This window comes from Diabrotica undecimpunctata, chromosome 1 (assembly GCF_040954645.1).
Source record: "Diabrotica undecimpunctata isolate CICGRU chromosome 1, icDiaUnde3, whole genome shotgun sequence".
Lineage (NCBI taxonomy): Eukaryota > Metazoa > Arthropoda > Insecta > Coleoptera > Chrysomelidae > Diabrotica > Diabrotica undecimpunctata.
Genome location: NC_092803.1, coordinates 159,311,602 through 159,338,885, shown reverse-complemented (window position 1 = coordinate 159,338,885; position 27,284 = coordinate 159,311,602). Strand labels below are relative to the sequence as shown.

General features: G+C 34.1%; 1 protein-coding gene across 1 annotated transcript in view; it reads left to right on the top strand.

The window, feature by feature from the left end:
- The window catches only part of LOC140432435 (F-box only protein 22-like), a 39,641-nt gene extending 15,427 nt beyond the window's left edge, over nt 1-24,214 (top strand). The window contains exons 4-6 of the mRNA XM_072520335.1: nt 8,615-8,831; nt 22,037-22,220; nt 22,434-24,214. Coding sequence (XP_072376436.1) covers nt 8,615-8,831; nt 22,037-22,220; nt 22,434-22,540 — 508 coding nt within the window. The 3' untranslated portion in view covers nt 22,541-24,214. The remainder of the gene's footprint in view (nt 1-8,614; nt 8,832-22,036; nt 22,221-22,433) is intronic.
- The last annotated feature ends 3,070 nt before the right edge of the window (nt 24,215-27,284 follow it).

The following is a 27,284-nucleotide window of genomic DNA, read 5'->3' as shown; positions in this document are numbered from 1 at the left end:
CAATAATATTATACAAACGAAAATGTATAAAAATGTGGTCTAAAACCCCGAAATTACCGATTTGTAATTTGATACTTTATTAAAACGACGATAATCCCCTTTTAAAAAGTCCCATATGGTTGACTTTACAAAAAGGTCATAAATTATTCTCGAGCCACGACAAGAGACGCAAACTTAAGATAAGAACCCTCAAAACGATAAAAAATACTACATTCGACGAAACCAACCATTCAAATTTAAATAAAACAAAAATATTTTTTCAACAAATGAGTTCAAATCCGGATAGATAGGCCAATGTGGGGTATTAACAAACAAATGTACTATTACAAATTAATAGTACTTAATTAACAGAACTATTCCTTCGATAACTCTGGCGAGAAAATAATGGACCTTTACTCATTGGTGCAAATAATTATTAAAATTTAAATGGTTGCAATAAACAATCAAAGACAATTTATAGGTTTAGGTAAAACTAGGTAAAAACTTACCGCTGGGTCTAATTACCAGGGTTTGCACTACAAAACAACGAACGAAATCAATTAATTATGCGTGCATGGGTTCACGTGCCGGGTTGCGTCTTTTCTTTTCAACGACTGGTCTTTCAAAGGGACGCATTCCACGAGCCCGATGGCGGTACTTATAGGGATCGTAGGAATACAGGGAGGACAAATGTATTGATTAATTTATACAACCATATTTGAATTTAAACAAATGTATGTCGTCGATCCTTGGTTAAAATTATGATTTGGTCTATGTTCGAATTTCTCACAAAAATAGTCATTATATATTTATCTATACATACGATTATTTCTATCTTTATAGCTTAAGTATATCCAGCCGCTAATTTCAGAGAAGTACACCGACCCTTTTTATTGTGAATGGTTTAAACGGTATCTGTACAATAGAGGAGAAAAGTAGTAAAAACAAGTACATAAAAATGTTCTCCATAAAATAAAAGAAAATGTTTGGAATGGACCACCCCTACCCCTAGGGATATGAAAAATAGATTACGGCCGATTCTCAGACCTACCGAATATACATATAAAATTTCATTCATAAAAATCGGTCAAGCGGTTTCGAAGGAGTATGGCATTTAACTCTGTATCACTAATAATAAGGAAATTAAAAAGTAGGGGTTAGTAACAGAAGGGTGGAAATTAAGGGCTGTATGTATTTTTTAATGTTACATCATAAAATAATAAAAACAAAAACAATTGTTAAAAAAAAGAACAGTTAGGTGGACTACCCTTACCCCTTGGGCTTATGAAAAATAGATTACGATCTATTCTCAGACCTACCGAATATAATATGTAAAATTTCATAAGAATTGCTCCAGCCATTTCTGAGGAGTATAAACATACATATACTTACTGTAGTGTTTTCATAGAATTATTTAATTATTGTAGTATATCGCTGGTCTATTCTACAGTCTGCTAAAGCTTCAAGCATCTTATGTTGGTAGGCTGTATCAAAAGCTTTCTCATAGTCTACAAATAGGTGCTCGTGGTTTATTATATTCCATATTTTTTTCGATAACGCTGTTTAGGTATTGTAGATGAATTTAGTCGTTTGGTAACAATCCCCGTGAAAAGCTTGTAGGTATACATGTGATAACAAGCATGTGGGAAGTTTCCAATATTTGTTTTATCTAACAACTATTATATATTTTAACGTACCATTGCATTTTATGTTTATTTAATTCAAAACTTGCATGATATTTACATTATAATAGTACTAAAACTCATAACACTTTTGATTTGAGAATATTGGCAATAAATCATTTGAGTCATAAAATCATATTATGGAAAACGAATTAAAAAATTTGCAATCGGTAAATAAAGAAAAATAAAATTTTTTACGATTTTCTACTTATGTATAAATACCTGCTTTCCCATGAACTCAAAAGTTTTAAAACTATATTTTTGGTAAGTTATTTAACAATCAAATATGAAGATATTTCTGTTTATTCATCTGTATTTGTGCCTGACAATCTTGATGAACGTTTTACCAGCAAGAGCAGAAATACCTTGTCTTTGCAACAGAGTATATTCTCCAGTTTGTGGTACAGATGGAAAGACGTATTACAACCAATGTGATCTTAATTGCGAAGTGGAGACTGATCCCAATTTAGAAATTAAACACTTTGGAAAATGTGAATGAGGATAAATTTATAAATCGTAACTACACTTTGCATTGTATTGATTAATAAAACATTATACTGTAATTTCTTACATACTTTATTAGATTGCATTATATAGTAGAACACTGTTCAATTCTTGTATGACTGTGGCGTTATCTACCCCGTACATTTATTTGGCATTGCTGGATGACTTTTAGTACTTTTACTTCTTCTAATAATTTTATATGGAACAGATCAAATGTGACAACGAATAGCTAAACAAACATTTCTACAGTTTATTTTTATTAGTATTCGAAAAATATTTGGTTAGATTATGTACGTAAATCAAAAAGTAAGTAACATAAGAAGTCCTTTAGGTAGGAGGTACAAGGTGAGTCACAACCGGAAATACAAACAATACACTTTTTTGGGGATTCAGAGATAGTGGAAACTCATTTATACTGAACAAAGGGGCAATAAATTGTACTTAAACCAGGAATAAATTCATGATTTTTGGGGAAATTAACTTTCAACCCCAGCTATTCGAACACCAACACCTCGGTAGATCTGCAATCTCACACTAAAATTTAAAGGTGACAAATTGAGAGGTAACATTCGTTTTAAATCGATTATTTTACATTAGTTTTAATATAATTAGAATAATATTTCAGTTTTTTGGGAAAGCGATGTGTTATAAAACGGTCATACTACATCCAATTAACTTATTTTATATCTTCCATTCATTCGTGATACCCATTTTAGGATTCTGGAACCCTTTATTAGCTTATACAGGTCTAGAGGATGGGTACCATATATATTTGGAGTCGATTGGTTGTCTCTATAAAGTGTCTTTGTCCTGAGGTATAATACCTTGCAGTCATCCAAGATATGGTTGACTGTATCAGGTTCTTTGCTACAGAGTCTGTAGCTTGAATCTCCATGAAACAGTCCGATTGCATGGAGGTATTTCTTGAGTGGGCCATATCCATGCCCAGTCTGGATATGGCTCTGAGCTGCTTCCTGTTTATTTTCCCCAATACTTCAACAAAATTAGCACATGTCCGTCTGTTGCTTTATGAACATACGATGACCTCTATATAACATAGGAGGCCACCAGAAAGAGAGTATGAATATATACGTTCAATCTAGAACCCGCTGGTTTCTCCCTTTCGCCGTGGGTAAGTATATTATGACAGACAAATAAGAAGCAAGAAATACTATGTAAAACTCTATTTAAAGTAAGTAAAATCAAACATATACATACATTGCAATGGAATAAATCATTAATATCTACAAATGAATTGTGACGTGACAAAGATATAACACTAGTATTTATGTATAGCCAAGAATGAGTTACAGCAGATGGACAACAAACGACAATAGAAGGATTAAGTATGACGCGACGAACAATACAATAGATCGACCATCGCAGCTTGTCAATAGATTGACCCTCAGGTATACAAGAAAATACAAGCAAGCGATTAAGTACCTGCGGCTAGGAAGGTATAGAAAATATGCGTTAATAATTCAAGGAATTTGAGGATCTGGCAAATGACTACATAAATTAATATTACACGTTAAATTACATCTATTAATACAAACAAATAAATAATAATACTCTGTTACGCAGACGATGCAATATTGATAGCCCAAAATGAAGATAGTCTGCAAATAATTTAATATGTCAATCTCATCTCAGAAAACTAAAACAATAGTAGTCAGCAAAGAACCAACCAGATGTAAAATAGAAATTGATGGCATCAGTATTGAACACGTAATGGAAATAAAATACCTGGGAAATACACTGTCTAGCTATGGAGACCTAGACAAAGAAGTGAGAGATCAAGTACAAAAAGCAAATAGACTGGCAGGATGCCTTAATAACACTATATGGCGAAACAGACACATTAACCCTTAACTGGTGAGGTGCATAATATGTTGCGTACTTGGTGACGTGGTGCCTTAGCGGACCCCATTTTTAAAATAATCTTTATTGGATTATTTTTTTATAAATTAAATAATTGATTACATATTGTGTATTTACATATTACTTTAAACTGGAAATACAAAAATATTACATTTTAAAGACCTAACTTGGTTATTACATGATTATTTAACACATTCTGAATAAAACCTTCTATTTTGACAAACATATACTTTATTGGTAACTAAAACAAATTTGTTGAAAATTTTAACAGTTAAACTTCAAAAATTAAAAAATAAATGTATATTCTTATAAAAAAAGTTAAAAACAATTCTAAAAAATAATATTTATTAAGAAATGACAGTTGATTTATTGGACCAAATTTATTGTTCTCAACAATCCTTGCATATTTTTTCTGTACATTCTGCACATATTGGTGTATTACAAAATTTACAAGAGAATATAGTTTTCTTGTCTTTGAACCTGGGATACTTTTCACAGCGTTTTCTTTTGTTTAAAATGTTTTCATCCATAGCAATGGGTAACGGAATTTGAAAGATTTTTCCTATGGAAATTCGGAGTTCTCGTGACACCGGTGTGTTCTCGATTCTTCTAAAAAGTTAAGGTTTTACGAGTGAAAATCTAAGATCTTTGATAAACTGAAATCTAGATTTGTTTTCACTATTTTTTGTGCACGTATATAAAACATATGAATTCACCGAAGAAATGTTCAGGAGATGCAAAAAAATCGCCATCGACCACCTTCGAGTTCGCCTGCTTGTCGAAAAAGTAGCACATTTTTGGTCCAGATCAACCACATCTTTAGTGAAGTTATAAAAGGAAATTATTTCTTCTTTTCCAGTGTCAGCATCAGTAGCCTTGTTTCTATGCATGGAAGAAATCATTATAACTGCCTTATTCTTTTTTTGGAAGAAAAGAACAAAGATTTTTTATAAGACAAAAGTATTTTATTAGATGTAAATCCATATAAGGATGAGTTTTCAGCTCTATTTTTTGACGGCAGGAATTCAATAGGTATCTCCGTTTTATTCTTTTTTAGCATTCCAACGTAAGTTAACTTTTTCTCTAATAATTTATCAACAACTTGAATGGAGCTGAACCAGTTATCTGTAGTTATATTTCGATTAGAACCATAGATCGGTTTACATAACTGCAAAACAGCTTGAGTTAGAACTGATAATTGCTTTTCATCTATTGATAGTTCTTTACCATCACTACCTCTTCCCGAATAAATATACGCGTTGAATAGATATTATGTACGAGCGTCACAAAAGGCCATACTTGTGTGCCATATTTATTAGGCTTATTGTGCATATATACTTTAAATCTACATCTACCTCGAAAGCCAATAAGTATTTCGTCAATATAAGCCAAATTATTCAAGCAGTAGTTTTCTTTAGAGTTTTCAACAATTCTACTGAAAATCCATGATATTGCTGCTGTCTCCTCTCTTTTTTGTGCAATTGTACACCGAAGAATGTCCCTCCCAGTTCCGTCTGTGGCCTAAAGACTATGCCAGTTTTTCATTTGTCCTTCTCATTATTTTAAAGAGAACATCGTCTGTAAAGATACACTGCCAAAGAGTTAGTGGTGTTGGATTTTCTAAAGCCCTCGCACTACCTTTGAGACTAGCAAGTTGCCTGACAAGATTGGCAACAGGAGTTTTTGTATGAGTTCTCTGAGCAGCTTCTCTTGCCCATTTGTATCTGTTTCTCCCATAAAAGGTTCTTCTTTCATTAGTTGCTTGTTATTCTTCACTACTCTTAGAATAAGACTGTTCCATTACCGTTATATCCTCATCATTGATACCTTCGCTTTGCTCTGTGTCGGAATTAGAATCGTACAATTCTGCTACATTATTTGTTTCCTCTTCTGTATCGCTATCTAAATCGCTAAACCACTTCATAACAGTCTCCTCAAAGTTGGGATCGTTGTAGGATACTTTTTTTGATGACCCACTAGCCATTTTTCTACAAAAAACAGTAATTACATAATTATCTACAAAATAAAAAAATTACACTTACGGTGATGTGGTGCCTTCACGTACCCCAGCAAATATTTAACACGAAATAAAAGTAAAATAATAATTCACACGACGCTCTTCTCGCAACAGCTCTCATAAAACTGCTTGAACGAGGCATTCCTAAACGAGTCTGGCGATAGATAACCGTAACCTTGAGATATCACTAATATTTGGTAGAGGTGGGGTCGTCTATGGCACCACCTCACCAGTTCAGGGTTAACACAGATGAAGTCAAGTATTTATAAAACCAGTGTAAGACCAATAATGACATACGCCCCAGAAACAAGACCCGACACACCCACAACGCAAAGGCTACTGGAAACGGCAGAGATGAGAGTACTGAGAAAAATTACACGAAATACGCTGAGAGATCGAAAGAGAATTGAAGACATTAGAAGAAAATGTAACGTACAGTGTATCAATGAATGAACACAAAATAGAAAAACAGAATGGAATAACCACATAAGCAGCATGGAGGAGACTTGTGTCGTCGAAATAGCAAGAGGTAAGTTACCAACCGGCAGAAGAAGTATCGGACGACCGCGCAAAAGATGGAGTGACAACCTTCCATAGAGGTATTAATCCGCCAATGGACAAGCAGAATTGCTTATAAAGAGGAAGAAGAAGAAATAAATAATAATGAAATCAATAAAGATACAAATATACTATCTTCTTCTTCTTCCGGTACCATCTTCGCTACGGAGGTTGGCAATCATCATAGCTATTTTAATTTTTGAGGCAGTAGCTCTAAAAAGTTGTTTTGAGCTGCATCCAAACCATTCTCTCAGGTTATTGAGCCATGAAATTTGTCTTCTTCCGATGCTTCTTCTGCCATCTATCTTTCCTTGCATTATGAGTCGCAGGATGCCATACTTCTCGCCCCGCATCACATGTCCGAGATACTGTAGCACATAATACACTATAAGTAACGTTAATAATTTCGAAATGTAAGTAAAATGTTGCCGTTAAAAAGTTTAAAGCGCGACACAATATGAAATAATTCGGCACCACAATATAAATTCGCAACAAAATATATATACAAGTAAAGGGTACTTGATATATAACAGCACAAGAAATGGTGTAAATAGGTTGTACTTGACCACGTGAATGGCGGTGGCGGTAGCGGCCTGTGTAGAGAAGAGATGTCTGTCACCCAGCAGATCGGGAAACAGAGTGAGTTAAGTAAGATTGCAAATTCATCTCTTGATGATTGTATATCGGAAATCCAGGTAGGGGCGCCCATCAGCGCCGGACATGTAGGTGGAAGCGGCAATGTTGCTTAAAACTTGCAACGGGTGGTTAGCTCTGCTAATTTGATTCATACCACCCGCAATTAGATAGGGTTGTCGGTACGACGAAGAAATAATTGCTAATTAATATTTACATAAGGTTGGAAAACTGTAACACCGTCTAATATACATTTTGTTATATGATTGACCAGTCAAGGTGATTGATTGATTGACTGGCGCCCACGAGAAGACAAACGCAGCAGAGGACGACCACCAACACGCTGGATGGACGATATTAGACGAATATCCAAGAAATGGCAACAAGAAACACAGAACCGTGAAGAGTGGCGAAAAATGGGAGAGACCTATGTCCAGCAGTGGACAGAAGAGGTTGCATGATGATGATGATGATATGATTGACCGACTGTTCTTTCCCTTTCATTTCGAAAGAAATTTCAAATTCAGTGAGAAATTCAAAAGAGAAATCCAGTGGTCGCTGTGGAATTTCCTTTGTTAAAGCCTATTCTTCAAAACACATAACATGAAATTTCGATTTTGATTTTTGGCAACAAATGTGAGGCATTTGAAATATGCCCAATAAATGTCATTACAAACGATTGCACGTCAGGAGAAATGCTTCCACGAAGACGGTATTCGGTGGAATTTGTAGCTAATGTTGCGTAGTTTCTAAAAACCGTGAAATCTGTGCGATCGAAAAGAAGTAGTTTTAAAATTGTTAGATTATTTGTAATGTGAAAGTTTAAATTCAGCTGTTTTAGGCATATTTCAAATGATTCACATTTGTTGCCTAAACTCAAAATCGTAATTGCATGTTATGTGTTTTGAAGATTAGGCTCCTACAAAGGAAATTCTACAGCGACCGGTCAATGGAAGTGATGCGATTATTCAAAATCGCCGGTTGCTTTAAGCATGGTTTCTGAGAGAATGGTTCATTCTACAGAAAAAATGCTAATAAACATTTTTTTAAAATTATCTCATCTACATTTCTTGTTTGAAACCATGTCTTGTTTTAGTGGGAAACCCACCTACGGGCAGGAGTGGCCAACTTTTTTAAATCTTTTTTAGGTGTCAAAATTTACATTCTCAGCAAAATTCAGCTTGTTTTTATGGTTTTTAGAGGTTCACTGACATTTTCGTCTCTGACGACTGGAGAATAATAAAACACGTTTTATACAACTCGTATTATTCTAAACCAAGGATTTTCCAGTTAAATTAGTTATATATATTTATACATATGCTGTATAGGTTAGCTCAGATACTTACAAAAATATTTTCAGAAATGAAGCATCTTCTGTCGCAGTAGCTGGAGGTATCATAAGAGGAACAAAAACATTCCAACAGATCCATGCTGCAAAACGTATATACACAAATAAAGACATATTTTCAATAGTTTTCCTGAAAGACAAAAGCGAGGAGACTGACTTCAATGCTTTTTCCTGTGTTATTGTAGGAGATGACTTATCCAAAGATGAATTTGCTGAAAAGCTATTAAAGGTAGGAAAATTGTGTTTTCATAAAAACTTGCAACTACATACCAATGGCCTTATTCCAAAAGTTGGTAACTAGATCAGGACGGATCTATTTTGAGGTGGATTTGAGAAGTGGCTTTAATAATAATTGAGTTATCCTCTCTCTCAAATAGGTCGGAATATTATTAAAAAACTATTATTTTAAAATATTTAAAAATTATTAAAGACATCGCTTGTTTTCTACTTTCTTTGCTTATTACTTTAAAACGATTTATTTTTCAGCAAAGTATAAAAAGCGAAATAAAATAGTGATTATTAAATTTCCTATAAAATATGAATGGTTTAAAATGATTTAATTTATGACCCTTGCTGAAAAACAGCAATAAATACAAAAAGGGAGGAAACAAACATGTCTTTATTTAATATTTTTAAACCTCTTATATTGGAGAATCGATCGAGCAATCGAAGTGTAAACACGCTATCAGTTATAGCAATTAGTGATAATTGAATTTTTAATTTTACCAAGTTTAAAATAATTATTCATAATTTTTATCTACTTATAGTTAATTTTCCTAATCAAATAAGTATGTAGTGATAAGTAGTAGTGAGTGCAGTCTCTTTGCATCTTTAAAACTAAAGTAAGATGCACAATTATTATTTTATTTTAAAGTAAATAAACAATCTACTTAAAGTAAGAAATAAAAACAAAGACAGGTTTCTTATTAATTAGTTTTCGTGCCTCTTATCAGTCTGATTTGCTTCAAGGCAGGTCCGGCCTGAGGGGGTACAAATAGTTATTTGGAAATAATGGAACTTCAAAATAATGCTGCAATTATTACTCTCAACAATACTAACAATCAACAACAAAGTTACTCAAGAGCTCTTACCCAACCGAAATTCCCTTTAAAAAATCAAGCTATAATTTTCAACTCCCTTAATGGAATAAAACTAGAAGAATATCTTATATCCATCGGAACGAAAATTGGTCCGAAAAATATACTTTTCTCGTCTAGGATATCTAACAATAGAATATGTGTTTATCTATCCAGTGTGGCAAAGGTCGATGAATTCATGAACACTGACAATGGAATAATTACAGTAAATTCAGAACAAATTCAAACTCGCAGATTCATTACTCCAAGCCAACGCTTATTATTATCTAATGTGTGTCCATCTATCCCACATGATTGTATAGAACAAGAACTCCGAGAACAAGGCTATAACTTAGTATCTCCTTTAAATTTTCTCAGAATTGGGACAACCAACCCTGAGTATAAACACATTCTTAGTTTTCGTCGTTACATCTATATATCACCTCCCAACAATACGGTCCCAGACTCGATTTTATTATCTCATGATAACATATCATATCGTATTTTTTTGTCTCATGAAAGCCAGCTGTGTTCAAAGTGTAATCAAACAGGTCATTTCTCAAACAATTGCTTAACTGCAGTAAGTCAAGAGCCTACAAACAATACCAACATCCCTACCTCACCAAATGAAATCCCTATCATGACAACTGTACAAGTAAATGAAAAATCTTCACCTTCCCAACCTCTAACCCATAACATAGCACCAAATACACAAAATAATAATAACGATATAGATAAACAACCAACCACAGACATATCTACGCCTTCCCCAAAAATAAAGGAATCAGAAAATGTACAACAAACAGGTTCCAAACGCAGTATTACAGACGTAATAACACCTCCTCCGTCCTCACAAACTGAAGTTACATTTTTAGTACCAACTACGCAGAGAAAGAAGAAATCCAAAACTGATACTGAAGAAGAATCATGCTTGCCCAAAACACATGAACCAAAATCTAATGAAATACTGCCGTTACTGGAACCAACTAGGAAAATATTCGAAGAAGAATCGCTTAAACTCAGTTTTGATGAAATCGTCGATTTCTTTGTAAATGTTAAAGGAAACACAGATCCGTTAAGCTTAGTTAAAACATATACCGAGAATGTTCATGATTTTTTGAACCTATTAGCTAAAATTCATCCTTATTACAAAGACCGAAGTATGAAAAACAGAAGCACGAGTATAAGACGTAAGATTATGAAGCAACTAAAAATGGACCCGATAGCAATGAAGATATATCTAGAAGAAGAATCCGACACCTCTGTCGATTCAGCATAAAGTACATAGTAAATAGAAGCAATGGCGTCCATAATACAATGGAACGTAAACGGTTTCTTCAGCCGTTACGAAATGCTAAAGCATATTATCTCTGAAATCAACCCAAGGATACTTTGTTTACAAGAAACCAACTTTAAGGATTCTAGCCATGCATTCAAGTTTCAAAAATACTCAAACTTTTTCAAACACAGACAAAACGCTGATATAGCCAGTGGAGGGGTTGCTATTTACGTCGATAAACAATATGAAGCCCAGCAATTACAAATCAACACACATAGCTTTGAAGCAGTAGCGATTACAGTAAACATGGAACAAACAATCAATATTTGCAACATATATTTACCTCCTGATCAAATTATAGTCCAAGAAGATTTTGATAATCTACTGCAACAAATCCCCAGCCCCCGCATTATTTTAGGCGATTTTAATTCACACAATCCTATGTGGGGTTCAACAAAAACTAACGCTAGAGGCAAGATTGTGGAATTTTGTATGACCTCACAAAATCTTAATTTGTTAAACGATGGTAGACCCACCAGATTTAGCATTCAAACGGGTAGTCAGTCGGCCATCGACATATCTTTATGTGATCCAATATTATCCCCAACACTAGAATGGGACGTTATCCCGTACCTATACGGAAGTGACCACTATCCCATTAAAATTACGTTTCCACAACAAAAAAATAACAATATTACCACAACCCCATCGAAATGGAATACAAAAAATGCAGACTGGGAGAACTTTACAAAATACATACAAAATGAAATAAACAACATAAAAGATATTACTCTTAATGACATAGATAAAGACCTAGATACCTTCATATCAATAATTAAAAAAGCAGCAGAAAATCATATTGGAAAAACAGAAACACTAAAATATCATAAACCTTTACCATGGTGGACCACAGAATGCAAAGAAGCCGTAAAAACGTATAAAAGAGCCTTCAATAGGTATAATCATCACAAAACTAGTGAAAATATGGTAGAATACAAAAAACGTCGAGCAGAAGCTAGATATATTCTCAAAAAATGCAGGAAAACATCATGGCAAAAATTCGTTGCAAGTAAAAATAGTTCTACCCCAGCAAGTAAAGTGTGGCAAAATATAAGGAAAATATCTGGAAAAAAATGTTCAAATAAAATACCTTTCCTGGCAAAAGATAACAAAATTGTAAGCGACCGAAAAGAAATTGCGGAGCTATTCGCCGGTGAATTTGAGTCAAATTCAAGTAACGATAACTATTCACCGGAATTTAAGCTCAAGAAACAAAGCATAGAAAAAACGAAGTTGGAATACTACTCTCAAGATGATAATATACTAAATGTGCCAATTACAATGCAAGAACTAAGGGATGCCCTAATGTCAACTAAAAACTCCGCTCCAGGTCCAGACGGCATACCATTAATTTTTTTGTTAAACCTACCAGAAAGTGGAATGTCTTGGCTGCTAAAATTATACAATTTTATATGGACAAATCAGGTCTTTCCATCTGTATGGTCGGACAGCATTATAATTCCTCTGCTCAAGCCCAACAAAGACAGAACAAAGGTAGACTCGTACCGTCCTATATCACTCACTAATGTATCCTGCAAAGTTCTAGAAAAAATTATAAACAAAAGACTATTGTGGTACTTAGAACAAGAAAAACATTTAATTCCACAGCAAAGTGGCTTCCGTCAAAATAGATCATGCGTAGATAATCTATTAGATTTAGAATCAGAGATACACGAGGGTTTTGCAACTAATCAAGAAACCATCGCAGTGTTTTTCGATATTACCAAGGCGTACGATACAGTTTGGAGGTTTAACATTATATCAAAATTACACAAATGGGGAATCAGGGGTAATATGCTAAGACTCATAGAAAACTTTCTTCAGTCAAGAGCTTTCTCTGTGCGCGCCGATAATTCCACTTCAACAAAAAGAATTCAGGAAAACGGAACACCTCAGGGATCAGTTATGAGTCCAACTCTCTTTCTTGTCGCTATCAACGATATACTGGATCATTGCTCCCCGCTAGTTAAGGGAAGACTATATGCCGATGATCTGGTTCTATTTGCAAAGGGCAAGAATATAAAAATGCTTCAAAAACACTTACAAGAATCCATTTACAAACTAGAGATATGGTCTACATCAGTAGGTGTACAATTCTCCACACTAAAAACAAGATGCATGATTTTCTCAAGAAGGCACCGGATGCAAAGAACTACACTAAAGCTGTGTGGCAAGCCGCTGGCATTCTCAGACAAAATTAATTTTCTCGGAATGGTTTTCGACCAAAAACTAACATGGAAACATCATATTTCAGAAATAAAAAAGTCTTGCCAAAGTGGATTAAACGTAATGAAAACATTATCAAATAAAAAATGGGGAACCGACGAAACCACATTATTAAATATTTATAAGTCACTTGTTAGATCAAAAATAGATTATGGGGCTATTGTATATGACTCGGCTAAAAAACACGTTACCAATCAACTTGAAATCATTCAAAACACAGCACTTCGGATCGCCACAGGTGCATTTAGAACCACACCCGTTAAGAATCTCCAATGTCTTACAGGAGAACCACCTCTTACCCTACGAAGGAAGTATCTAAGCCTTTCGTATGCATCTTCAGTTGCCAGTAACAAATTCCACCCAGTGTTTCGAAATACATTTACGGACCGGTATCTACAAGCTTATAAAAAAAGTAAGTTCGATCCACCTTTCTATGAAAGAGTCCGAAGAAATTTAAAAGATCTGCAACTGCAAATTCCTGACCTCTATCCTTCAAATCTAAAAACTCCCCCTCCCTGGTTAATCATGATTCCCGAGATCAATACGACACTACTCCAATATCACAAATCAGAGACATCACCAAATGTAATCAGACAGTCATTTTTAAAAGAACTCGAGACTTACGGGGAAAGTTTTTGCATTTATACAGATGCCTCCAAATCTGCAAACGACGTAGGAGCAGCATTTGTCACTCCACATGCATCCTTCCAATTTAAATTAAGGTCGGCCACCTCTATATACTCAGCAGAGTTATATGCAATATTACAAGCCCTCATTCATATCAAAAATACAAAACAGTCTTCCTCCGTCATTATCTCAGATTCTCTAAACTCGTTAACAACAATTGATCAACTATTCACTAAGAACCCTATAGCCTTACTTATCAAGAAAGAACTTGCAGCCTTACAAGAAACTGGTTCCGAAGTCAAATTTATATGGGTTCCATCTCACATGGGAATACAAGGTAATGAAAAAGCAGACCTCCAAGCAAGGGAAGCTTACAAAAACGATCATGCTACAATAGTGTCAAAGACTATTTCCAGTGATATAAAACAGTTCGTCAAAGAAAAAGTGATCAGTGCGTGGCAAAATGAGTGGAATTTATCGGAATCTAAACTAAAAGAAATTAAATCGACAGTGAGTCCGTGGCGCCTAGTGAACTTAAAAAGAGCTGATCAAGTCAAAATCTCTCGACTTCGATTAGGTCATACAAACATTACACATAAGTACCTAATGAATAAGGAAGACATTCCAGTGTGTGAATACTGTCAAATCAACATTACTGTTAAACACCTCACATTAAACATTACCCTGTTAAACAGAATGTGGAAAATATACAGTCAACAGACAAAATAACAATATTTCCAACAATTTAAAAACAGTATTAGGTGAACATTTAAACATCAAAGACTTAATTAATTTTCTTAAAGATACATCTTTATATAATTTAATCTAATGTAAAAACTAATGTTGCTAATGACCCAAGTGGTTGAAGCGACTATTTTTTTGTAAATAAAAAAAAAAAAAAACCTCTTATATTGCACTTACGATCTTCTTAATTCGCTTAGAAAGTCTTTATATAATAATAAAACAGTCCACCAAATTTGATTAAAATCGATTCCATAGATTTTGCATAATAATTCTATAAAAAATTCCTGATGCTGCTCAAATATTCCGATTTCAATTATATAAAGTGCGTTGGATAGGTAATGTGCTCTTTTATAAGTAAAAAAAATCCAAACTTCTACATGGTTTACTTTTTGTTGTGCAAGATTTTAAAGAATTTTAATTTTTTTTAATTTAGATTGCAAAATTATTATTCGAAATCTATTTAATCGATTTATTTTAATGAAATTTGGTTAATTGTTTTATTATATTATAAATACTTTCTACGCGAATTACAAAGGTCCTAGGTGCAATTTAAGAGGTTGAAAAATAGTGAATAATAAGAGGTTTGTTTTCCCTCCTTTCTTTGTATATATTTATAACATGTATAATATTGTTCTGAAGCTATTTTCTTGTGGCATTTTAAATTAATTACTATTTAAATGGGAATAAGCCACAATTAAAGGTTAAAATACGTTTATTGACTGTAAATCAAATCAAGTTTTTGTTTTAATATTAAAAGGAAATAATGATTAACCAACTTTTTGTATGTAACCTACTCTACTAAATTTCTGTGCTAGGTATTCCCAATGGTTCACCTTAGGTTAGGTTAGATTCACTTTCAATTGTTTCTTCAGCCCAGCCTTTTTAGTAAAGTCTATTATGCTTTTAGGTGACAAATCTACGAAGTTGTAGGGATCTAGTTGATGATGGTCAAATGTCAGCCTTATCCCATCAAACCCTGGGCAGTTGCACATAACGTGCTCATCATCAGACTGAGAGATTCTGGAATTCGCACTATTTATCAGTCCAATTTTGTTCATGTGCCCTTTGAGGCGATGGTGTCTTGTTAGAAGACCTACAACAATGCGCAGATCCATCCTATTCATATCTAGTAGATCTTTGGATCTCTTTTTCCAAGGCTCATGCATAAAAGCCTTCGAATGTTTGAGACCCATTTTTTCGTACCAGTAGTCACGTTTCATCCATTACACCCATTCAGGTTTTTGTTCGTTTGTCTGTGCTTCTTGCTACGACAGGTTAGGACCTATGAATATGAATATATGGGCGGCCAGAGTAAACTTACTTTGTTACTTTTTCCGATCTGAATTAGATTCTGAAGACAGTTCCAAACTAACTTGGAGTTAATCCGATTCGATTCCAGTGCCTTTAATGCCATTTGGCTATCAGAAATAATTTTTATAGATTTGTCTGTGATTACCTAGGCTTTCACTAAGGCTTAGCCTTGGTTTCCCTCCATATACCCCAGCTCTAATTCCTTCATCGGTTCGAGGACCATCTGTTATACTAGCATTGATCTTTTATTATGAGATTATTTTTATTCGACTCGCATTTGACCCATCCTGGAAAGAGGACGGTAAACGGCTTTTCCAAATTATATTTAGGTTGCATTACATCTGGTACCATGTACAACTCTGGGTAATTTTTAATTATCTCTCCAGATTTGATTTCGGTATCCTTTTGCTCTGCTTCTTGGCACCTTATGATTCACCTTAAAAACTAATAATTGAATTTGCACACTTAACCTGACGTTTAACACACAAGTTCGAAGTTGGTAAGTTTAAGCCTGCGGATCAGGTCTTTATTATCTTACAGTTCTAGCATGAAATAAAAGACGACGAATGCTACGAAAAAGGACGATGAGACTGACCACATGGAATATTCAAGGTCTACGGACCAAGCAAACAGAGGTCTTCCAATAACTGAAACGACACAATGCAGATATATGTAACCTCACAAAAACTAAAAAGAAAGGAAATAGGTGAGTATATGCAGCGGCGTTGAAAAAGTTGTCAGAGCAAAAAGAGCAGGTACAACTGCTGTTTGCAAGACACTCAGAAAAAAACATTAAAAGCTGGGAGGAACTAGGCGAGCAGATAATAATAATGGACATATACAGAAATTGGCAAACCGTTGTCGTTATCGGAGCATATGCCTCTAGTGAAGACGCTAAAGCGCAGACAAAAGATGAATTTTTAAGAAGAGACGTTCGTATAAATATAAATCAGAACAAAGAAATCTGTATAGTAGCAGACTTTAATGCCAGAGTCGGAAGAAAAGAAAGCAATCCCATATTGGGGAAATATGAAGAGGAAAAAGTAAACAACAATGGTGAACGACTCTTAGACATTTGCTAAAGCTTAGACTTAAAAGTATTGAATGGATTTTTCCAGCCCAAAGAAATGCATGAATTTACATGGATACAACCAAAGAAGAAACTGCAATTAGTTATTGACTACCTATCTGATCCATCCATAAAAAATAAATGACATGAGGGTCTATCGTGTGTCACAAAACAAAAATGAACACTGGGAACGAGAATGTGAAAATCTAGGGAGATATTTCTAGGAAGCAGTAGAGAAACTCAAACCTGAAAATTTATTTAAAAAGTAAAAAAGGAAGGAAGAAAACATGAAATATAGACCTAATATAGAACAAGAAGTGAGAGACTCATTACAAGCAACTGCTGACAGAAAACAGAAAAGAATTTTTGGGAGAAATTAACGAAGTTAACATTAACAATAAAGAGCCGGTACAGTTAATAAGTAAAAATGAAATTAAAAAAGAACTAAGGGAAATTAATAACGGTAAAGTTCCAGAGCCTGGAGACATTCCCATTGAACTAGCGAAATAATGGACCAGACACTGTTCTGGTTCAACTGTCTATTACTCATATCCTCTTCACACTTTCTTAATATTCTTGCACGTATAACCTTTAAAAATGTTTTCAATAATTGTGACAATAAGCTGATTAATCTATAGTCATTACAGTGTTTGGGATTCTTGGCTTTTGGTGGCGGAACAAAGGTCGATAGTAGCCTTGCTGTAGGTATCTCACCAGATTTGTCTCCAACTGTTCAACTTCAGATTTTAATATTATTGGAGCTTCCTCGTTATTAATTTGTGTTGGTTCCGCTCTGGGAGTTGGTTACTATATTTTCTTCTTTGTTCCATAATTTCCAGTATTTCTTGAGTCATCCAAGGTTTTCGGCTTTCTTTTTTTTGTAGAGTTTCGTTCTGTGTCTGTATGACAGAATCTTTGATTTTGCTCCACATAATGTTTTTTATTTTATTATCTTTTTTACCCTCCAGGTAAGTCTTATAATGGAATTTCTAAATCTTAGACTGATTGGTATAAAGTCGATCTGATTTCTAATGCAATTTTGTTTATTATCCTGTGGAGACCTCAGATATACAGTCTACAAGGCGGTAATCGAAACCATGTATTCATAATCGCCAGGTTTCTTCTTGACAAAATTGAGCTCTTGAGATCTGTTGGCTCTAGCATTTCTTGTTCCTAAACCATAACCACCTATTATATTGTCCATTTAGCCTGTTCCTATCTTTGCATTTAGATTGGTCCTATCATACCGATCAATATTATACAAACCATCGAAACCATCTACTTCCATAATCGAATACAGGCAAAGATGAATGGAAAACTAACACAGTGTATACCAGTACAAAGCGGAGTCAGACAGGGTGACTCGTGTTAAGCCCACTTCTCTTTAATATAATAATGGAGGAAATAATACAAGCAGTGCGTAAAGGCCATGGTTACAGAATGGGGAACAAAGAAATCCAAATATTATGTTATGCAGACGACGCTGCATTAATCGCCGAGAAAGAAGACGAGCTCCAAAGATTAACACACATCTTCAATACAACAGCCAAGAAATAGAATATTATAATATCAGCAGAAAAAACCAAATGTATGACATCATCTAAATACCCACTACGATGTAAAATCGAAATTGATGGGAAAATAATAAAGCAGGAAACAAGGTTTAGATATCTGGGAATAGATATAACTAGTTCCTGAAATGTTGAAGAAGAAGTACGACAACAAAGATTAAAAGCAAGTAAAGCGGCGGGATCTATTAATGCCACAATCTGGAAGAACAAACACCTAACTAAGACACGACACAAAAACAAGAATCTATAAAGCAGCAATTAGACCTATATTAACATACACGGCGGAGACAAGACCTGTCACATCTAAAACGAGACGACTACTAGAAACAACAGAGATGAAAATACTTCGAGGAATATCAAGGAAAAGTCTGTTGGATAGGGAGAGAAGCGAAAGCATAAGAAGGGCATGCAATATAGAAGACATCAATGGATGGGTGACAAAACGGAAACAGGAGTAGAACGAACACATTAGTAGAATGGCAGAGGATAGGATAGTACGAATAGCAAATGGACGAAGAAGTATTGGCAGACCAAGAAAAAGTTGGTGCGATAATTTAAACAATTTAGGAGGCTAATATTGCAGAAGAAACAGGCTTTAAAGCCTACATACAAGAAGGAAGAAAAAGAAGAAGCATTTAGATCGCCCATTAATATTGTAATTTCTTCCTTCCTGTGTGCTGTAAAAGTTGTTTCGAGTTGTTCATAAAAATGTTCTATTTCAGATTCTGATTTATCTGCAGTTGGAGCATACTTGCACTATATTAATGTTCACTGGGAGACACTACGTCAACCAAGCTTTCAAGGGCATATTTAAAAAACTAGACTGAGAAAACTGAGGTATTAATATAAACGGTCAATAGCCAAACCATTTGTGATATGCTATGACATCGTGATCATATTCAGCGGCGACCGGCCAGGTGAAGTAGGTGAAGGTGAGGTTCACCAAAAAAATATAATTAAATTGAGACAATAAAATAAAAAATGAAAGCAACATTATTATATCTAAATTCTGAAATCAGTGATTTATTCTCTTTTAATTAATCTAAAAATTAAAAAGACAACTAGCTTTATTAGCGGTACGTACTTGACGGTCAAGTCCTGACCTGTGTCACTAGCCGTGTACTGAATCTTAGTATTCAGGAATAGGTGAATATAATTTTTGAAATTCGGAATGCATCTGCATGAGCGTTCACGGTTGCCATGGCAACGTGACGTCAGCCTATCCTTAGTGATATCTGAGAAAACTGGTGAGTGCAGTTCCGACTATAAATATATTATTCGTCTTCACCCACTGTTGGATGAATGTGTATTTGGTATTCCTATTTTTTGGAAATTTCTCTCAGCGACAATATTTTGAAATTTAGTCTATTATATAGATATTTTTATATAGTATAGTGTATAGTATAGTATTTATTAGTTTAGTTTAGTCACAGTATTAATTTTATTTGTTTAGTGCACTTTATTAATACATTTCTCTGTGGTTTGTTTCGGATTTCGGATATAAAGTGTTCTCGTGGATTTCGTTTGAACAAAAATAATTTTAGACAGACATAAATCCAATTAATGACTTCTTCTTCTTCCTATGCCGTCTCCATTAACGGAGGTTGGCGACCACGTTTCTAAAAGTTTCTCTGTCTTTTGCAACGTGGAATAATTCGTCTACAGTCATGTTTGTCCACTCTCGAATATTTCGCAGCCATGATTTCCTCTTTCTACTTATTCCCTTTTTGCCATCGACTCTATCCTGCATGATGACCTGCAGAAGACTATATTAAATGGTGGCTAAATTAATGACTTGGTGTGTAATATATTAGAGACTCCGTTTAGGCATTGGACAAATGAAGATAAAAGGGATGTTCTTTTACATGGTCGACCAACCAGTATTTTAAACATCTGCGTCTGATCCAGAGTGGTTGGCTGCAATCAGCATCTGACTCAGAGTGGGCGGCTGAATCGAAACTCACCAACCCGTTTAAGCAGGCGTGGTGATTTAATCGCCAAAAAACCCTCAATGAAATGTCAAGGTTCAGAACTAAAATACCCCAGGCAAGCAGAACGAATCGTATCTAGTACAAGTGCCCTAAAAAACTGTTTTCAAGTTATTAGGGCCCTAAACTCTATACATTTTTTTAACAAATTTTTAATGAGTTTTGGGCGCGACGTAGGTACCAAACCTCCTTTTGGTCCGGCAAGCTTTCCTCATCTTCACCACTTTTTTAGGCCACGAGCCGCCGCTGATCATATTAACTAATAAAAAAGAATAATTGCAAAAAATGATTGAAGAGTTGAATAACGAATAAGCGGAATAACTGAATAAGGGATTAAAGATGAACTGTTAAAACCTTAAACTATGACCAATCAAAACGAAGATCTCAATATTATAGTAGAACAAACTTAGAAAAAGTAAATATTATTATTATTTCTTATATTATTAATATAATATTAATTATTTAGAATAATTAATTATTTAGAATTAATAATCATCATCATCATCAATGGCGCTACAACTCATCGTGAGTCTTTGCCGCGTTTACTATTGCCTTCCATGTTTGTCGGTCCTATGCCAGTAATTCCCATTGTCGAACTTCCATTTTCTCTAAATCTTCTTTGACTGCATCTTTCCACCTTATAAGGCGATTGTCGTTACTGCGTATCACATGCCCTGCCCATCTGAGTCTATTGGCCTTTATATCTCTGACTAGATTTTCTTTTCCGAATAGAGACTCTAGCTCGTTATTGTATCTGCCCCTCCATTCGTTTGTCACGCTGTCTCTGCAAGGGCCATATATCATTCGAAGAATTTTACATTCCCACACCAGCAATTTATTTATTTCTCTTTTTGTTAGCGTCCATGTTTCGCTTCCATACGCGACTGCTCGTCGTATTATGGTCTTATATATCCGGTTTTTTTATACCTCGTGAAAGAAGTTTTGACTTCATTAGATGTTTCTCGTTTCAACTTTTCGCTCTAATTTGTTGTCATTTGTGATTGTTGCTTATAGATATTTAAATTCTTTAACCACTTCGAAGTTGTGATCATTTATAGTAATGTTTTGCCTTATTCGCCGTCGTTCTTGTTTTGAGACGACCATGTATTTTGTGTTGTCTTCATTTATTTTTAGACCGATGTTTAATGCAGGTTCTTCAAAGCTCGAGAATTAATAATAATTATTTCTTAAATGGGGTGTCAAAATTGTCAAAAAACTGGGATGCGACTATTCTGCAAAATGGAGATTTTAAATTTGATATTAGTAACGTTGCCAGATTTACCATTTTTCTGATATCATTACTCACTTTAGTTTTTTAAATACAACATCCTGTATATTGTACCTTTATTGAAATCTCCACTTCAATACCAGTTTAACTGTATTAAGTACAAGCCTTGAAACAACTAATCGTCTCAACATATTTTAAACTATATTTTAGACTATTTTGAATTTTACTGTGTAAATAACTCAAAAATGTTTTCAGTTTAGACAACAAGTGTTATTAAGGACCCAGACAGTAGCTATAAGGATATGTTGTTCAGCCAAAGTTGATGCTGACGAAGAGCCATTAATTTTCAATAAAATATTCCCAGGAATACCAGTTTTTGGATTCCATGCCGATGGAGAGATAGGATGGGATTGTGTTTTGCATCCTAAAACGCCGCGTGGTGAGTAGCAGTGAAATTTATGCTGTTTATCAGCTAGATAAATTTTTACAATACGAATTTTATACAGAAATGTCAAATCTGGTACCAGGATCACAAGGTTTGACTAAAAAAGTGGAACTTTAATGGAAGATGAGCATGTAGCTTTCCATATATTTTAATCTTTTCTGTGTATGATATTGAACAAGAAATAATTTTAGTTCACCATTCTTTCAGATTATGAAGAACATTTGCCAAAAAAAGCCAAACATAGATATCCAAATGTGAGTCATCAATGGTCAACAGTGTTTGTTTTGATTACTTGGGGTGCCGTATTATCTTAAATGTGTGTATTTGTTGTTTTATATTTTAAAGTATTTTTTGTAGTATTATGATCGTTTTTGGGATTAAAGGATAGATTTTTAATTCAAAAGACATAAAAAATATATTAATATTTGATAATATTGCAGCCGGTGGATGGTGGATGTAGTGTATATGAATAATTGAAACAAATTTTCTACCTCTTGACTCTTATTTGATTAGTTTTTGTCTTAAGTGTATTAAGATTTAACTATATTATATACGGTTACATAAAATTATGGTCACATTTAAGTATCTACATGAAAATCTTAAAAAATTCGACAATATAAAATTAAAAATCAAGTAGTAATTGCTTATTGGTAAATAACTTTTAATTTTCTATTTAATCATTAAAAACAGAATTTTGGATTATTTTGTAAAATTACAATTAGTTTAATTAGTAAAATACGAAAGGTTTCAAAAGCATTTACAATACATTATATTAGAAAATTATAGGGTTAGTTTTGTACTACCCTGTATCTTCTTCTTCTTTCAGTACCCTGTCCGATTATCGAATGTTGGCGATCATATTGGCAATAATAACTTTGTTTACGGCGGCTCTAAATAAATTAGCGGTGGTCTCTTGATACCATTCTCGGATATTTCGAAGCCAGAATGTTCTTCTTCGGCCTAGGCCTCTCCTTCCCGCGATCTTACCCTGTAATATGAGGTGTAGAAGGTTATATCTCTCTGGATATCTCATTACATGACCGAAATATTGTAACTTCCGAATTTTTATCGTTTTTGTTATTTCTGTGCTCTTTTTCATTCGATGTAAAACTATTTAATCCACATCTCAAAGACCTCCAATTTTTTCATTAATGTCTCTGTAAGGGTCCAGCTCTCCATACTATACAGCAATGTGGAGAACATGTAGCAGCGTATTAATCTGATTTAAAGGTTTAACGTAATATCTCTATTAATTAGAATTTTCTTTCATTTATAGATGGCGGCTTTGGCTTTTTCAATACGTATTCTTATTTTTTTTATTTATATCCCAGTTATCGTTAACGTTTGCGCCCAAAAAGGGAATATTGTGGATTCTTTCTAACTCTATTCCATACGATCTGATGTTCGTTGGTTGTAACTCCGTTTTGCTGACAACCATAAGTTTTGTCTTAGAAGTATTAAATTTTAGCCCATGTGTCGTCTGCATATATGAGATTGTTGACATTAATTTCGTTGATTTTAATGCATGTATCTTCAACTAAGGCTTCTTTGAAAATAAATTCGGAGTAGATATTAAAAAGTAGAGGCGATAGAATACATCCTTGCCTCACACCAAGTCGTATTTCCACTGCTTCCGTCATGTTGTGTCCAATTCGTATGTTTGCACATTGATGCCAATACAAATTTTTGATAATACGGAGGTCTCGGTCATCAATTCCCACCTTTTGCTAAGATACCTATAAGTTTGTCATAGTTTACCCTGTATACCAAATAAAAATAATTAGATCAATCAATTAAATCATATTAAACATTATTTGCCAACAAACAATTTACTTTTTAAATCATGAATGTGTTGCTTATGTGAGTCCATTTCAAATAGGTAAAAGAAGAAGAAGAAGACGGGAAAAAAATTGATTATGAGTAAGTCTAATTTTATTTCTTTTACCAATTTACTTTTTGATATAAGGTTGAATGCTCGAATAAATGAACTTTGATCATTGATCAAAGTTAATTAACTTTTTGTGCTTCGTTTTTCTAAATAAAGGATATCGCATTTTTGAAGGTTGTCATGTAAAAGTGAGTATAATTTTCAAATAGACATAACCGTGTAAGATAGTTAAATCTTATATTATGTAATGAAAAATAAGCAAAATTCAAAATTGAAAATAATGTATAGGGTGCTCCGTTAAAAAAAACAACTTTAATTTGTTCTCGCTCTATGGGACATCCTCGTATATTTGAATAATATAGTAATAACTTTTGTCGTAAGTATTATAAAGATTTTAAAAAGTGTCAGTGTTATTGAATGGATGAACAACCTTAACAAACATTTTAAATTTGAATGATAGCTAACAACTATTAATCAAAATCAGTTTTAAGTTTATGGTCAGTGATTAATTATGTTTCTATCTATCCGTTTATCCATAACTTTACGTTTTTTTATAAAGTATTTTGAGCTTGCTGTACTTATTTCTTATACTGAACCTACTTATACTTTCTTATTTCTTAAACATTCTTCTAAGAATGAACATTTTGTATTTTATAATAAACATTGTTGATAGTGATATATTTATTTCAATGTAGTTGTCCCTCTATATGTACAATCCACAAAAGATCAGTTTGAGCTTATCTACCTTAACGTAGCATCATACAAATTTAGTAAACTGGAAAATGAAATATAACACCAGAGTGTCATTGCTTTGATTGAAATGTGATGAGTGCGCTGCACTAGATCACAAGCGGAAAACACTTTTTGGACAGTGGTACCAAAAAGTAGAATAGACAATGCAGGACAATGGGGATACCGCTCACCAATACTATGGTATATACGCTTAACTTTGCAGACGATCAAGTAATAATGGCTCAAGATTATGACGATTTAAACTATATGGCACGAAAATTAATTGAAGAGTATGATATATGGGGTCTAGAAGTAAATAAAAAGAAAACCGAATACCTGTGCATTGGAGCAGAACAAAAAGATCTCATATTAGACGATAACACTACGATAAAGCACTGCTGTGACTACAAATACCTAGGTATCACTATTTCACAAGATGGAACATTAGACAAAGCCATAAGAGAGAGAAATACGTCAGGGAGAAAAGCCATCACAATGTTAAACACCATTTTATGGGACCAATCCATCAGCAAAGAAAATAAAAAGAGGATATATGAGACTATAGTAAAAAGTATCACTTTATACAGCTGTGAGGTATGGCCACTGAAAGAAAGAACACTGTCAACGCTGAAAGCGACGGAAATGGATTTTTGGAGAAGAGCCGCAGGAAGATCTAGAAGAGAAAGGATTACCAACGAACGCATTAGAGAAATAATGGGAATCAAACGAACAATCACAGATGACCTAACAACAAAACAACTTATCTGGTTCGGACACTTACAAAGAATGGACGAACAACGAATGCCAAAAGAAATACTAAAGTGGCAACCAGAAGGAAAGAGAAAACGAGGTAGACCGAGAAAAAGTTGGAGCGAAGGAATAAATAAAGAACTGAGAGAGAGGGCCATAGAAGAAGATCTATGGAACAACCGGTCTAAGTGGCGATTGGAAGTCGGAAAACGGCGGAGAACGTTATAAACCGACAAGTAGTAGTAGTAGGTACCAAAAAGAGACCAAGTGACATGTGGTACCGATCAACTAGACCTGTACAAGCTGATACAGAGTTTCAAAATTCTGGAATGGATACCAGGAATAAATGGAAGATGGCAATTGGCATTTTATTTGTATGTTCAGATAGCTTCCCAAAAGGAATCACTTTGCTTTGGCAGAAAATGTTTATTATTACACCTAGTATTATAGAGAAAAACAAAGACATTACCGGTAAAAGAAACCAAACACTGGGGAAAATTTGGTAGGTACATGTTTCAAATATTGTTATTATCAAAAAAGAAATAGGGGTCCTGTACCTTTCTATGAACGAGCTAATAGATACTTATTAGATTTTAATATTGAACTACCTCCCATTTATCCTACCTGTGAAATAAATTTATGTTTTCCTTGGGTTGTTCCCCCTCCGCTTTGTAACCTTAAACTTACAGCATATAACAAAAGTAACGTGATATCCAATTTTTTTAAAACTCACTTTCTCCATGTTCTCACACAGTACAAAAATTACCATCTTATATACTCGGACGCCCAAATCTCTTATAATATCTGATTCACTTAGTTGTCTGACATCAATTTCTCAGATTTATCCCTCTCATCCAACATTACAGCAGATTAAGTTAATTTTATACCGTATATACAAAAACAATTTGACCGAGAGTTCCTCTCGGTACCGTCACACGTTTTAATAGATGGTAACGAAAAGGCAGATAGTCTGGCTAGGTCCGCAGTAACTAGTACAGCCGCATCAGTGGAAAATCTAACGGTACATTTAGATTTAAAACCTTACTTAAAAGCAAAATCGCACGATGTTTGGCAAAACCAATAGAATATAAGCACAACTAAATTAATAGAAATAACATCTTCCGTATTTCCATGGAACTTCTGGCCTTCAAAGCGACATCAAGTCCTAATAACACTTCTCAGATTAGGACACACTTCTACTACACATGAATACTTGTTGAAGAGAGACGAGGAACCAGTGTGTTTTGTTTGTGAATGTAAAGTGGCAGTGAAGCACATTTTGATTGCTGACTTGATAGAATTCTTAAAATCTATAAACTTTTTTAATAAAATTTAACACAATACATCAATAATTAAAATATACTGGGTGGTGAATCGTCAGACGGGCCATAGGACATTCTAAATTGTTGAATTCCTGCTTAATTATTTGACATCAAAATTCATAAGAAACTATTTGTAGAGGACTGAAATCTGTATTAAAAACAAATGTTAAAATTGTTGTGCGAATTAAACGTACTCAAAAATTTTGCAGAAATATAACAAATTTTTCAGGCTACCCCTAAAAGTCCGGCCACACGTAGTGCAGGAATGTGTATGACGTGTTGCGTTTGATCATATTGATGTAAGATGTTTGACAATATTTGAGTAGCCAATATTTTTAGTTTATGATTAAATTATAAACAATAAAT